General features: G+C 62.1%; 1 protein-coding gene across 5 annotated transcripts in view; it reads right to left on the bottom strand.

The window, feature by feature from the left end:
• Positions 1-13,857, bottom strand: part of ARHGAP23 (Rho GTPase activating protein 23) — an 82,267-nt gene that overhangs the window by 39,229 nt on the left and 29,181 nt on the right. For 2 of the 5 annotated variants that reach the window (XM_036836687.1, XM_036836686.1), the window contains exons 2-7: positions 9,228-9,389; positions 6,634-6,661; positions 5,200-5,295; positions 4,922-5,000; positions 4,704-4,758; positions 495-1,659 (exon numbers count right to left, since the gene is read on the bottom strand). In XM_036836687.1, coding sequence (XP_036692582.1) covers positions 495-1,659; positions 4,704-4,758; positions 4,922-5,000; positions 5,200-5,295; positions 6,634-6,661; positions 9,228-9,389 — 1,585 coding nt within the window. Of the gene's footprint in view, positions 1-494; positions 1,660-2,770; positions 2,856-4,703; positions 4,759-4,921; positions 5,001-5,199; positions 5,355-6,633; positions 6,662-9,227; positions 9,390-12,960; positions 13,154-13,857 lie in introns of those variants that run through there. The other 3 variants (XM_036836689.1, XM_036836688.1, XM_036836690.1) reach the window with 3 other exon arrangements.

Genomic DNA, 13,857 nt, shown 5'->3' with positions numbered 1-13,857 from the left:
TCAGGAGAGCACGGAGCCTAGCACAGTGCCTGACACAAATATGCGTTGGACGGATGGAGGGATGGAGGGTGGATGGAAAGAACAAAGAGTGAAAGGAACAAAGGAAGGATAGAAAAAGAAAGAAAAAAAAAGAAAGAATGAAAGGATGGAAGGACAGGTGAAAGGAAGGAAGAATGGAAGAATGGAAGGAAGGAGGGAGGGAAGGAGAGAAGGAAGGGAGGGAGGAGGGAGGGGGAAGTAAAGGTGGATGGAAAGAAGGCTGGAAGGGTCAATGAATGGGAGGAAGGATGATGGGATGATGGAAGGGAGACAGAAGGATGGATGGAGGAATGCAAGAATGGATAGTTGGATGGACAGACAGATGCACGGACACAGAAACGGGCTGATCCCATGAGCACCCAACCGAGAGTTTTGCCCACGGTGGCAGGTGGGTGAAGTACAACAGGGCACGGAAAACCAAGTCTCCCAAGACAGCCACCTGAACCATCACTCACCGATGAAGGGAATGGAAGCCAGAGAGTCGTCAGTAGTGGCCAAAGGGGCCACCTTTCTGCCCAGGCGTTCCCCTCGCCCACTGGCCTCTGGCTCTGGGGACTCGTCACCAAACCCAAGGTTCATCTGTCTGGAAGGGGGCAGCTGGACCTTGCGGCCCGTTGGAGGCTTCTGCCTCAGGACCACTTCGTCACGGCGATCCTCGGCGGGAGGCTCCAAGGCCCTGGTGCTGGGTTCTGGTCGGACAACTCTTGGTGGTTCAGAGGCCTCCGGTGGGAATGGTGCAGGGGACTGGGCCAAGTTGAAGGTGGGCAGCCCCCCAAAGGGCGAGTCCCGGAAGGAGAGGGCATGCAGAAGGCCAGTCCGGCGCTGGAACGATGGGCTATAGCTCCGGTATCCGATATACCCAGTGTCATCCAGGCCCTGCAGGCCAGGCGGGGGTGGGGCCTGGGGCCCGGGCAGGTCCCTGGGTGGGCAGGCAGGGGTGCGGGCAGACGGACGCTGGGAAGCCCAGCCACAGCGCTCGAAGCGGGGTGACACCAGTGCCCCTGGCCCAAGCGCCTCGGCTGAGCGGGTGGCCCGGCTCAGGTAGTCGTCTGAGCGAGCGCGGTGCCAGCCCTCCTGGCCCAGCTGGCTCAAGGCACCCTGGGAGGTGGAGCAGGGCCACGGGCGGTGGGCAGTCACATCCTCCAGCCGGTCCTGGGAGGCACTGCGGGCCCGGGGGGGCATGGCGGGGCACCGTCTCTCCCCCGCCCTGCGGGGTACTTGGTTCGACAGCCAGTGTGACAAGGCCTGCTGGCACTCCAGTCTGCTGGGGGGCGCCCGGCTGCCAGGCTCCGGGAAGGCACGAAGCGTCCGGGGCTCCGAGGGGAGGCGGGGGAAGGCACCAGGGCTGGGGCGGGGCTGGCTCATCCCCAAGGAAGCGTTGTCCGGATGGGAGCGGGCAGTAGACGGGATGCGCGGCCCCGGGTCACTCCAGGCAGCAGGACTCCGGGGGTCACTGGGCAGTGCTGAGAGCGGCTCAGGCACCATAGTGGCCCAGGTAGAGACCCGGGCCGGCGGGGCGTAGGTCTTTCGGGGGTAGCAGATCGGGGGTGGCTCTGGGATGCTCCGGGCCTCTCCAGAATACGGCTCGTTCCCCTTCAGGTAGGCGTCCTGGGAGTAGGCCTGGCCAGGGACACAGAGGCAGGTAAGCAGGTCTGAACAGGCCTCACAGGGGAAGGCTACAGCAGCCCCTGGAGGCCAAGGTCTCCAGAGAAGGGGACTGAAGGGAGGGGACCAAGCAGGGGGAGTCCTGAGCGGGTGGGGGTGAGAGGGCATGCTCCAAAGAGAGTCGGGGGGAGGACAAAGAAATAAGACGCCTTTGAGAGTCTTACACACATACACATACACACACACACACACACACACACACACACACACACACACACTCACACACTCACTTGAGAAAGAGCCAGGATTTTTCTAAGACTTATGACAAGGACTGCCTTTAGCCACAAACATTCCAACATCTGTTTTCTGGGGTCCTCCCCCGATGCTGGCCTCAGCTGCCTCCCTGCTTTCTTATGTCCAATGGTGCCCACAGACCCTCGGGCGGAGCTGGGAAACCCTACCAGAGACCAGTCAAGGTGGCAGATGACAGGGGAGGAAGCGGCCTAAGGGGTGTGTCCAGGGTGGGGTGGGCTGGGGGTGGGCGGGGGCTGGGAGAGCCCAGCTGTCCCTTCATCGCCCGGATGGGAAGCTGAGGGCCTGGCTCCTGGGCCACTGGGGTGAGGAGGAAATTGCTTCTCTGGGCCAGGCTTGGGGGAGGGGCCAGACTGGCTAAGGGGCCTTGGGCCACCTTCTGGCACCCCAGGCCTGGAATTTGGCGCTGGGAGCTGAGGCTGACGCTGCATTGCTGAGGAGTGACAGGGCCGGCGCCCAGGCCCAGCCAAAAAAGGAGGCGGCCCCCAGGGACAGCAGCCTTGTGGCTCTGGCCTAGCCTGGCCCATGATGGGCTGCCCGGGGCCCTATCTCAGGGTGAAGTATCAAAGAGGGAGGGTGAAACCAAACACACATACACACACACACACATCACAAGGAGACACAAGAAAATACACACCCAGAGACACACTCACACACACATAGAGAAACACAATGAGACATACACACAGACAAATAACTACACCTCCAGTCCCAGGCACACACATCATGTGATGAGGACGAGCTAAACCACACCCCTGTACTCAGCCCCCTTCGGACCCACACGCCGGCCGGCCGGCCGGGGACACGCACGTACCTCTCCCTCCTGCCATCCTGCCGGCTCCCCGGACTCCCCACATCACGGCAGTGGCGGCAGCATCCCGGCCCGCCTCCACCCTCCCCCCGCCCCCCGCTAAACCCCACTGACCACTGTACCGGCCCTGGCCTCCGTCCCCCCGGTCTGCCCTCCCCGCGGCTGCCCTCGGCCCCCACCGGCTCTCTTGCTGGCGGGAGGAGGAGGGAGGGGAGGATGGGTGTGGAGGGGCCTCGCCGCGTCGGCGGTGGCGTCAGCGGCTGCCGCGGCCCCATTGGCCTCCAGCCTTGGCTCCCAACCACAGGAATGCCTGGGCCCCACCCTCTGGCCAGCCAGGGAGAGGGGGGCCAGCTGAGGCCCCCAGATGCTGACATCTGGGGCTGCCTGCCCACCCCGAGCCTGGGCAGCAGAGCTCAAGGCTGCTGCCCCCTCCGGCTGGAGAGAGCAACGCCCCAGGTCCCGCCCTGTCACACCCCACCCCCCCCAGCACGCCGCCCTCAGCCTGGGGAAGGGCGTACTGGCAGGGCCCTGGAGACTTGCGGAGAGCCGCCCACCCCTCTGCGCCCCCACCCCTGCCTCCCCCTCCCCAGGAAGGGCAAGGGGACAATCGAGGTCACGGGCTGGAGGTTCCCAGAGGGGCATGGGGCCAAGCATGGCATTGTGATTACAGTGATTGTGAGAGCACATCCAGGGCAGAAGCCAGCACGACGGCTCCCAGGACCTCCCAGGCTTGGCCCTCGGCCGTCTCCCAGAGGGGCAGTGACCTCGGGGGCAAGCAAGCTGGCATCTGGCTGGCACCCATGAGACCAGGAAACTGGGCACTGGGCAGAGAGGACTGCTCTGGACTCGGGGTCAGAGCTGGGGGCGAAACAGAGAGAGGCAGCCTGTGTGTGTGAGTGTGCGTGTGTGACGCGCATAGAGTGCGTGGCATAAACGGGTACATGTGTGAGTGCAGCGTCTGCCGCGTGCAGCGTCTGTGGTACCTGCTCTGTGAGCGGTGGGTGAATGCCGAGTGCTAGCTGTGAAGGAAGGGGCATTTGCACTCGCATCGTGATTGTGGAAGTCTGGGTTGCTGTGACACTGGTGAGTGCACGCGCCTGTGCTGGGATGGAGCAGGCTGCGATGTCTGTGGGCGTACGTGTTGTGACTACAGCAAACATCTGTGATGCCATAAGTGTTCATGTTGCGGTGGTGAGAAGTCCAGGTGTATGTGGTGGGACACGCTGCGGTGCTGTGTTGTGGGGATCTGAGATGCGGAGGAGTGTGTGGTGCGCTGTGATGTTTGGGGTCGTGGGTGTGGGGTAGTGGGTGCCTGTGTGTAGCACTGAGGGGTGGTGTGTATCGTGGTAAGTGCCTGGTAGGGTGTGTCTGGCAGGTGGTGTGCGTTATCACATACTGCAGTGTACGGTGTGCTAGTTGAAGGGTGGGCTGTGTGCGGCTGTGTATCTAGTGTTCTCTGCTTATGTATCGGGTGGTCCATGGTATGCTGTGTGAATGGGAGCACATGACAGTGGGGTACTGTGTGTGTGTGTGTGTGTGTGTGTGTGTGTGTGTGGACACATCTATAGGAGACACGCTCACTCGAGGCCAGGCAGGGAGGGGTGTGAGGAACAGGTGTCTCACGGGAGCCACAGGAACGTGCCAGTCTGGCAGGGCCCGCTGGGCCACGCTCCGTCCGGACACCCTGGCAGGAATCCTGCCGGCCAAGGCCAGCGCCTCCCCCTCCCCCAGCACAGCCCCGATTGAAGCAACCAGCAGCCCCAGCCCGGGGACGGGCCTGGCATCCCCAGTTGGGCAATGCCGGGCTGGTGCTGCCCCCACACTCTCTCCTCCGCCTCCCAGAGGGCCCGATGCAGGAGCGAGGCCCAAGGAGAAGGGCTGCATCCTGCCCCCAGCACCCAGGGTCCTCCACCTCAGATAGCAGGGCAGGACTCACCAGCTGGAGGATGTCCTCGTCCTTGGGCATGATGGAGAGTTCCAGAGTATCATCGCTACAGAGACAGGGCAGGGGGTCAGGCCAGGCTGAGGCAACAGGGTCTGGGAGAACAGGGATCCTGGTCGCCAGGGCACCACCAGGGCCAAGGGGGTGGGGTGAGTAGGGACTTGTGAGTGGGCTGGGGGCTCTCGTGGGAGAAGGGAGGCAGGGGCGCTCACCTATTCTGGATCAGAGCTATGACCTGGGAGTAGGTCTTCCCGATGACGCTCTCCCCATTCACCTTCACCAGCCGGTCTCCTGGGGACCAGGGACAGGGCCACAGGTGAGCAGGCCAAAGGGTGTCAATGGCCCTACCTGAGAACCCCTGTACCATGTATGGATGACAGTGGGGGACAGGAGCCTCCCCAACACCTGGATCCCAAAATTCCATCCTAACCAGAGGGTAGGAGAAGAGACCCAGAGCGGTGCGATGAGCCAGGTAACTGGGACAGCTCACCTGTTCGAAGCCCCGCCCTATGGGCGGGGCCATCATCCTTCACATTCTTGACAAAGATGGTGTCCATGGGCTCCAGGCGGTGCCGGGGGGAGGGTCCTGGTGAGCATCAGCCAGGTTAGCTGGGGGTGGCTGCTGAAGGTCACACCCATGCACAGCTACACACACAGGGGACACACACTCAGAGAGTGATCACACTCACACGGACACAAACACAGACCCACACATCCACAGGGACACGGATGCACAGGATCAGACAAGACAACACACTGCTGGGAAAATGAAAACACACGGAGTCACTCCTTAAATGGCTCCTGCGTCCCAGCACTGTGCTAGAAAGTAGACTACAAAGGATGGACAGACATGGCCCTTGCCCTTCCCGAGCTCACAGTCTAGAGGGGCAGACAGACAGACGTGTGTGCGCGCACGCGCGCACACACACACACACACACACACACACACACACACGTCACAAGACAGAGGAAGGGTGCCATGAAAGTCCTGAAGATACACAGCAGGGAGGAAAACCCACACGCACAGAGAGTGTCCACACCCAGACCCAAGGAGATCCAAGCAAGACCCTGAGGCTCACAGAGACCCAGCACCTGCACCTCCCACCCCACTCCCTTCCCCAGTGCCAGGGGACTCCAAGCAGAGGCCTAAGGATCCCGGGACTGGCACTCGGCCCTTCATGACATCACGTTACACCCCAGCAATACTCCTCCGCTGCTAAGTGCTAACTGCTAACTGTTAACTGTCTCCACCAGAGAAATGGGCCTGCTCTAGGGCAGCTGGCTCCTCCCCCATCACAGGCCTCTGCAATGGGGATTCGGGAAGACAGTGGCCCCATGGTTGCCCAGCAAAAGCCCCAGTGGCAGAGAAGGAAGTCTGCCTGTTCAAGGGGTTCTGCCGTGAATACCCCGGGAAGCCTGGGTTCCAGTAAGGAGCCGTTTGGGAGAGCAAGGGTGACAGCCTGGGGAGTTAGGCTCACATCTGAACAGAGAAAGACCTCAGGGCCCCCGTTATGCCCCGAGAACCCCAGTGCCTCTATCCCCAAGGACAGCCCTTGATCAGCGGCGCACTACCTCCCGCCGCGAGGGCCCTGCAGGCCCTGCCTGTACCTCCATCTAGGCTGGGAGTAACTCCAGGGCAGGGGTCAGGGCTTAGAAACCTATCTGCTCCCCAGAACGCCACCCCCAGCGCGCAATGGACAGACGCAGAGGAAGACAACTGCGAGAAAAGAAAGGGAGGTCAGAGAGAGTGAGCAGAGGCTTAGAGCCGACACACAGGGAAGAGCCAAGACAGGGGCGTCAGTCAAGGGTGGGGGGCGCAGCAGAATCCAGGCTGACTTGGGGGGAGAGGGAGAGACACAGAAGCGGGAGGACCAGTCCCAGCTCAGCCCCAGCCCCTGGAGCCCAGCCCCCTGTCACTCCTCACCTCCTCCTCGGCCTCCATTCTCTTCCTCCTGCAGGGAACAGAGGTGGGTGTGGGCCCTCGGCAGCACAGGGGGAGGCCCAGCTCCACCTGGGAGGGCCCCTGCAAGCTCCCCCACCCGGCAGCCTCCCCTCTTATCATCTTTCAACTAGCCCAGCAGCCAGAGTGGGTGGGAGGGGTGCCCACGGGGAGGTCAAGTCCCAGGCAGTGTCCCCGGGTAACAGGAGCCCGCTCTCATGCCTGACGTTCCTACCCGCATCAGCATCTCAGCCGTCCGAAAGGCCCCAATCCAATGGGGGACCCACGACCCCTTCCCTTGGGGAGCTCGAAGCCCAATGGGGGAGGGCCCAGACACACTCACACACAGACAGGACCCAGGCAGACACAGATAAGCAGGCATGACAAGTGCAAACAGTGGCTATCAGCTCTTAGAGAATGGGGAGGGAAGGCCTGATTAGAGCCCCTCTGGGAGGGGGTTTTAAGGCAAGTTTGAGGCCGGCTGGGAGAAGGTATTCTGGGTGAGGTGAGTGGAGTGTGCTGGCACTTGGTGGCAGAAACAGGACTGGATCAACTGAGCTGAAGCAGAAGGAGTGTCAACACCAGCAAGTGACAGGAGTCAGACTAAAGCTTTCAGGTTTGAAAGCAGAGAAAGAGGGAGCCAGTGAAGGTTCTTGAGTGGGAGAGAGTAGATGTGAAAATACTTCTGGCATCTAGGTGCAGGGCTAAGAAATGGAGTCGAGGAGACCCACTAGGGAGGCCTCTGGGGTCATCCTGGTGAATGAGGGAGCAGGGCAGGGCACTGCATCTGGGGAGGAATCAGGAACAAGGGCAAGAAGAAGTCAGAGAGACAGGACAGGCCAGCAGGATGTGGCATCTTCGAGTTGGACAGGACCTTTGGGGTCATCTTGTCTAATCCTCTCTACAGATCATCCATTTTACAGATGACAGGGTGTGACTTGTCCAGGGCCACTCAGAGACAATAGAGGAGCCAGTGCTGGAACCCAGGACTCTTGGGCATCCCAGCCAGGACAGGAAGGCTGCTGGGCTCTGCTGGAGAGCAGTCCCTCTGGCCCTGCCCTCCCGTGCGGGGAGCGTGTCCGCTGATGTGAGCTGACAGCACAGTGAGTGGGTCGCAGAGGCAGATGGATGCATTGAGACGGGTGAGCTCCCTGTGGGCTCCCAGCCCTGGGCATGTTCTGGAAAGGGATGGAGCCTGTCCCTGGCTTGCCCTGCCCCAGGGTCTTCCAGCCCCCCATGTGAGCGAGGTCTCTCTGAGACAGGTCCACCACCCAGCCTAGCCCACTCAGGCTGTGTCTGCAGGGTCACCCTCAGCAGGGTTCCCTGAGAGAAGGTGGAAGGGCCAGGAAGGAGGGACATTCTGGAGAAGGAGGGAAGGAAGGACCGGAGGGAGGTTCCAGGGAACTGGGAGGCTGGTGTCCTTGGGCATAAGGGGAGAGGCAGCGCCCCTCCCACACACCATCAGCCCCCACTTATAGCCAGTGCGAAGAGTTTGTGCAGGGGCCCCAGACTCAGACACAGGTGTGAGAGCTGCACAGCGACACGTACACATGAAGCGTATACACAGACACGTGTCTAGATACACACGCATGCACGTACATGACTAGCATACCATGCATGCACGTGTGCATACAAAGAGACACGTGCAGGCGCACAGACACAGGCAGAGAAATCCAATGCCTTGGTTCTCTGGCAGGTGGGACTAAGCTCCCCAAGGGAGAGTCCCCCAACAGCTGTGCCGGCCCCTCCCAGCCCTGGGGGAGGGGAGAAACAGGTTCACGGACTCCAGAATAAATCTTTCTCCCCTCCTGCTGGGAGAGAGGTGGGGGAAGGGAGCTGGCCCCTCCTTGGGAGCCCTGGTTCCTGCCTAGGCCCCCCTCATGTCTTCCTGTCAGGGACCCCCTCCCCCAGCCCACACCGTGGCTTAGGCTGAGTAGCCCTGGTTCCTGGACTCGGAGAACTTGACGTTCATAGTAGGGTTGGAAGGGCCCTCAGGGGTCAAATAGATCAATGCCCTCAGGAGATGGCAGGAGAAATGGGGCCCAGAGAGGGTGAGACCACCCAAGATCCACAGTGGGTTAGGAGTCGTACCAGGACTGGAACCCGGGTCTCCAGCCCAGCCCAGGGCTCTTTCCAGGCCCAAATCTGGGCCAGCATGGGCCTGGGGCGCTCTGGGAGGGGTCCCGGAGGTGTGTGAGGACAGACTCCTGGAGAGCTCAGGCTAGGGAGCGGCAACTAACCCAGCTCAGAAGCGGCCAGTGGACACGGGTCCCCGGAAGCCCATCTCTCTGAGAAGCTGCTCACCTTCCAGAGGCTGAGAGTCGGGGGGGGGCACCCCGGCTCCCCCACCTCTAGCTCCTTGCCCCGAGCCAGCCTCGGCCCCTTCTCCTGAGAAGACTGAGCCCAGAGCGGGCGGGGGCTTGTCTATGATCACCCCACACAAACGACCCAGCCAGTGCTGCCCCTGCCTCTCGGTGACCCTCTTCTCCAGGCCACAGAAGCACCGGGGAGGGGGCAGCGCAAAGGAATCCCCCCGAAAGCTCCCTCAGGCCAGGCCGGCAGGGGCACAGGACGTGTACCTTCAGGCTACAGTGCACAGCGGACTCAGGCGGGTACACGATGAAGTGGCGCAGGGTGAAGCCAAAGCCGTCCTGGAGGCTTTTGTGCAGCAGCAGTGTCCTCGGGCCCTGCCAGGGGAGGGGGCGCCCGGGAAAGCACCCATCTCTTGGGCCCAGTGGCAGCTGTGGGAGCACAGGGAGCCAGGGTGAGACGCCAGTCTGCACACTGCCTCCTGCAGCCCAGAGGACCTGGGGGGCTGCCAGGTGCACGGACCCTCTTGTGCCCTGACCGACGCCCTGCTCTCTCCTTCCTCCTTCCCTTCCCCCCTCATCAGCCCAACAGCTTCTTCCTTCTTTCTTTCCTCAATCCCCTCACAACACCTTTGTGTCCAGGGAAATAACAGTGCAGCGAGCCAGGTGTCCATTCAATTCAGTTCGGCCAACGTTCACTGACTCTGGACACACAGCCTTCCTGCCTGGGAAGTGCCTGCCGCTGTCTGAGCTCATTCCCGCCTGCTGCCCAATCTCACACAGGCACACACGCACACATAGGCAGACACAGACCCATCCATACGCACTCATGCACACAGGACACATCACAAACACCCAGACAAGCACACTCATGTGCAAAGGTGCACAGACACACCGATGAGCACGTACACGCTCACTCAGGTAGACACACAGACACACGCACACAGCACACACAGGCGCAGAGAGACCAACGCACACGTGCATCCTTCCGGAACAGCAGCAGGAACAGGTGGGGCACTACGAGCCACAAGGGAGTGGACTGGACATCAGAGAGTCCACTAAAGGCGCTGAGGCTCGGAGCCCAGCCCAGAGGCCCGGCTGGCTCACCGGAACTGAGCGGAGAACCAGGTGGGGCGGGGGGAGACACTCCGCTGCCCTCTGGCCGCCCCACCGGAATACTTGGGACTCCCCAAGATGACAGGGCAGAGGGTGTCTGAAGACAAGGGTTTGGGGGCACATGGGTCTGTTTCTGAGGCAAGAGGGAGAAGAGGAGGATAGTGCCTGAGAGGGGGCTCCCTTCAGGTGCCCTGCTCGGACACAGAGAGGGAAAGTGGGTGACAGGAGGGTGTCAGAGAGATGGGTACACAGGGAGGCAGACGGCAGACTGGAGGACATGGGAGCCACGGGCAGGCTGCCTAGTGAAAAGCCAGGAGGGCTCCCTCGGGGGCTCTTTAACCGTTGATCTCGGGCAGCCTAACCTACCTGGTGCCCCTAACCCAAAGCCCTCAAAGGGCAAGAAGCCCCTCCCCCACCCTCAACAGTCCTCACCCCCTCATTCCTCCTTGGCACCAGGCAGGAGCCTTCAGCTGCGGGAAGACAGGTGCGGCCGGGTGCAGAGGGAAGAAGCCCATGGGTTTCGGGGTGAGGGGCTCCCACTTCACTACGAAGTTCCCCTGGCTTCCCCAGCTCGAATCCGCCACTCAAATGTACTGATACTGAGGAGTCCCTGCATGCATCCGTCCACCCTCCTGTTCACACATCCGGCAGGAGGAGCAGGTCCTGTGCCCAGCCCTAAGCTAGGGATTTCTGCGGGGGGTGGGAGGCTGGGCTGCAAGGGGCGGGAGGTTTGGGGAGGGGATATCCTCAAATCTCAGAAGATTAAAGAAAAACGTAACAGAGGCAATAGGCTTACTTGGTACAGTCCCAGAGGACACAGCCAGGTGGAAGATACGAGGAGGCCGAGTCAAGCTCTGGGCCAGGGAGACCATTCTATAATCACATACATCTGCAAAGCTACCGGGATGAGGCTGTGAGTTCTCTGTCCTCACAAGAGTCCAAGCAAAAACTGGACAACCCCCAACCAGGAGGCCTTAGGAGGACTTAGCTGGGATTCTGGCATCGGGCAGGAGGTCCAGTGATGGCCCCTCAGCTCCTTCCACTTGTGGCTATAGTCTGGACTCTCCCGCTGAGCCCCACACCCCCATGGGGGTCTGAGGAGCCCGGAGGAGAAAATTCTCTGGGAATTCTGCTGAGGTCTGAAATCCCCTGGATTTCCTATCTCTACGGACCTGGCAAGGAACTGATCAGGGAAGGAAGAGGGCCTCAGGGGACCCTCCACTGCCCCCTCCTACCAAAACCCCTGCTCTTCCCCAGTGTGGGGTGCCTCCCCTGCATGCCCTCCACCCGGGCTCTGGGCTGAGGCTGTTCACAGGGCCTATTGTTTTGCTGGTGTCCTGGATTAAGGTTTAAGCCACCAGCTGCCCCAGTGACGAGAAGTGGCTGGGACAGGTCCCCGCACGTCCCCCACCTTTCCCCCAGCACACATCCTGACTGGAGCTGCCAGCTGCCTGGGGGTGCCACTCCCGGGGGCGGTTGGGGGGGTTGGAGGAGGGGCCTGTAATCCAGGGCAGTGGGCATGCCTTTCTCTCTCAGGTCCTCTCCTCACCCAGGCATGCCCCCTCCCTTAGCTCTCCCTCTCCCTTTCCTCTTTTCCTTCTTTCCAGTGCTCCTTCCCCCATCCCTGCCAATGAGGTTCCTGAGAATGTCAGCGTGGCAATCCCCCGCCACAGCTACCACACCCCTGCCTGAAGAGGAGACACTGAGGCCCCCATCAGTGGCCAGATTTCGCCGCTCTCCCGTGGGAAGTTCTTCCTTAGGTTTAACCTCAGTCCTTCATTCTATTATACATGCATGTTGCCCCTCCTCTCCTCCCCTCCAATCTGGCACAATACTGGGTCTTGCTCTCATCTTGAGGGGGAGGGAGGTGACAGATGCAGAAACAGAGAAGGGAGCAGCAATGGAAGGTGATTAGACTGGGAAGAGGTACAGTTCACACACATCCCCACCTCTGCTGTCTGAGGTAGGCACAGAGACAAGGGGAAGGAGAGCGAGAGGCTCAGAAAACATAGGGACATCACTGATTAATGCTCCCAGGCCCAGATCTATTTCCAAACACTCCCACTCTCATGTCAGGAAAGAAAGAGACATCCAGAAATACAGCTGATGGTGGGAGAAGGGCAGGTGACCCCAGGGCCACAAATTAGACAGAACTGGACACGTGGTGGGTTGGCAACACCAGGAACTAGAACCCAGGAGTCCTGCTCCTCCCCTCCCCCAGGAGCATAAAGAGGTCATTGCAGGGAGCACAGCTTTCATGCCGGGCATGGCGCCCACTGTGACTCACGCCCTCCCAGCCTGGTCGATCCCGGACATCAGAAACGCTGTCCCCACCCCCCTCTCCAGCCCTGTCAGTCCTCACCCTGAGATCACTCATTACCCGCTGGGGCCCATTCTGCCACCTCAGCCTCCTTGGCTCGCTTGAAAACCCTTGTGTGTCTCTGCGCCCAGGTCCCCTACCAGGGAGACGGCAGAGTGATGCCCCTCCTGCTTCATTAGGGTACCCCTGCGTGGTTCTGACTCAGGGTCACTGCCAGCCCGAACTCTGCAGGATTCCATGTCCTGGCATCTCTTCAGACAACCCTGCTCCCTTCCATCCTTCCACCGCCTGTAAACCAAGAGGCTTGAGCCCACTGGAGGCCACCAGCAGACTGAGGGTTGTAATCCGGCACCCCTGGAAAAGCTCTCAGCCAGGAGCCTGCCGCCCTCACCTGCATCTCTCCAGCTTCTCACTCACCCCCCACTCCGGGGGGGATCGGTCCCGAAGCTCAGGGCGCACACAGCTCAAGGAACGCAGGGAGTTGGTGGCCCGGTCCCACCCACCGGGGCGAGGCCTGCCCGGACCCCTAGCCCTGCCTCCGACCCCGTTGGCCCCCGAGGCGCTCACCCTGGCCGGACGCTGCCCGGGCGCGCGGCGGTCGCTGTGGCTGAGGCACGGCAGCCAGAGGCAGCGCGGCTCCGGGGCGCTGCAGTCCACGCCGACGGCGCGCTCCCAGCGCCAGCCCCCGGCCCCCGCGCGCTCCACGCGCCACACCGCGCTGCCCACGAGCGCCGCGGCCGGCGGGGGCCCCCGGGCCCGGCCGCCGCCCCGGCCCCAGCGCGCCGTGTGCCCGGCTTCCGGAGACCGGCGCGCTGCGCGGGGGCCGGCGGCCGCTCCTCGGCGCCCGGCGGGCGGCGTCCTCGGCCCCCCGGGCGGCGGCGGCGGCGGCGGCGGCGGGCGGGCCCCGGGAGTCCCCGCCCGCCCCCCGGAGCCACGGGCCCGGAGCCCTGGGGCCCCGAGGGGACGGACGGCCCGCGCGGACGGCGGCAGGACGGCTGCAGCAGTTCCGCGCCTTCCGCGCCTCCCGGCCGAGGGCGCCTGAGCCCGGACACGCCGGCGAGTCTCGCAGGGCAGACGCCTCCCCCTCCGGGGCGGCCCCTGTGCGCGGCCGCCCCATCCCACACACTCACACCCCCACACACCAGAGGCCCTGCACAGCGCCCCCGCAGTCACACACATACACTCACACACACACACACACACACACACACACACCCCACTCACACAAAAACTTACTGTACCTGCCCGCGCACGCTTATACTCCTTCCAGGCCAAAGCTCAACCAGCTGCCTGCGCCCCAGAGAAATACACATTCCCGCGCGTACATATGTAAACACACACCCAACCCACCTCTACAGACCCGCACCACACACACATCTAGACACCCCACACCCTCCCCCCACACACACACAGTCACTTACTCTCCCTCTGCCCACATACCCCACACAAACACACACACAAACA

The sequence above is a fragment of the Balaenoptera musculus genome, chromosome 20, assembly GCF_009873245.2.
Source record: "Balaenoptera musculus isolate JJ_BM4_2016_0621 chromosome 20, mBalMus1.pri.v3, whole genome shotgun sequence".
NCBI lineage: Eukaryota > Metazoa > Chordata > Mammalia > Artiodactyla > Balaenopteridae > Balaenoptera > Balaenoptera musculus.
Note: the sequence above shows the minus strand (reverse complement) of the source record. Positions and strands in the feature narration are given on the sequence as shown.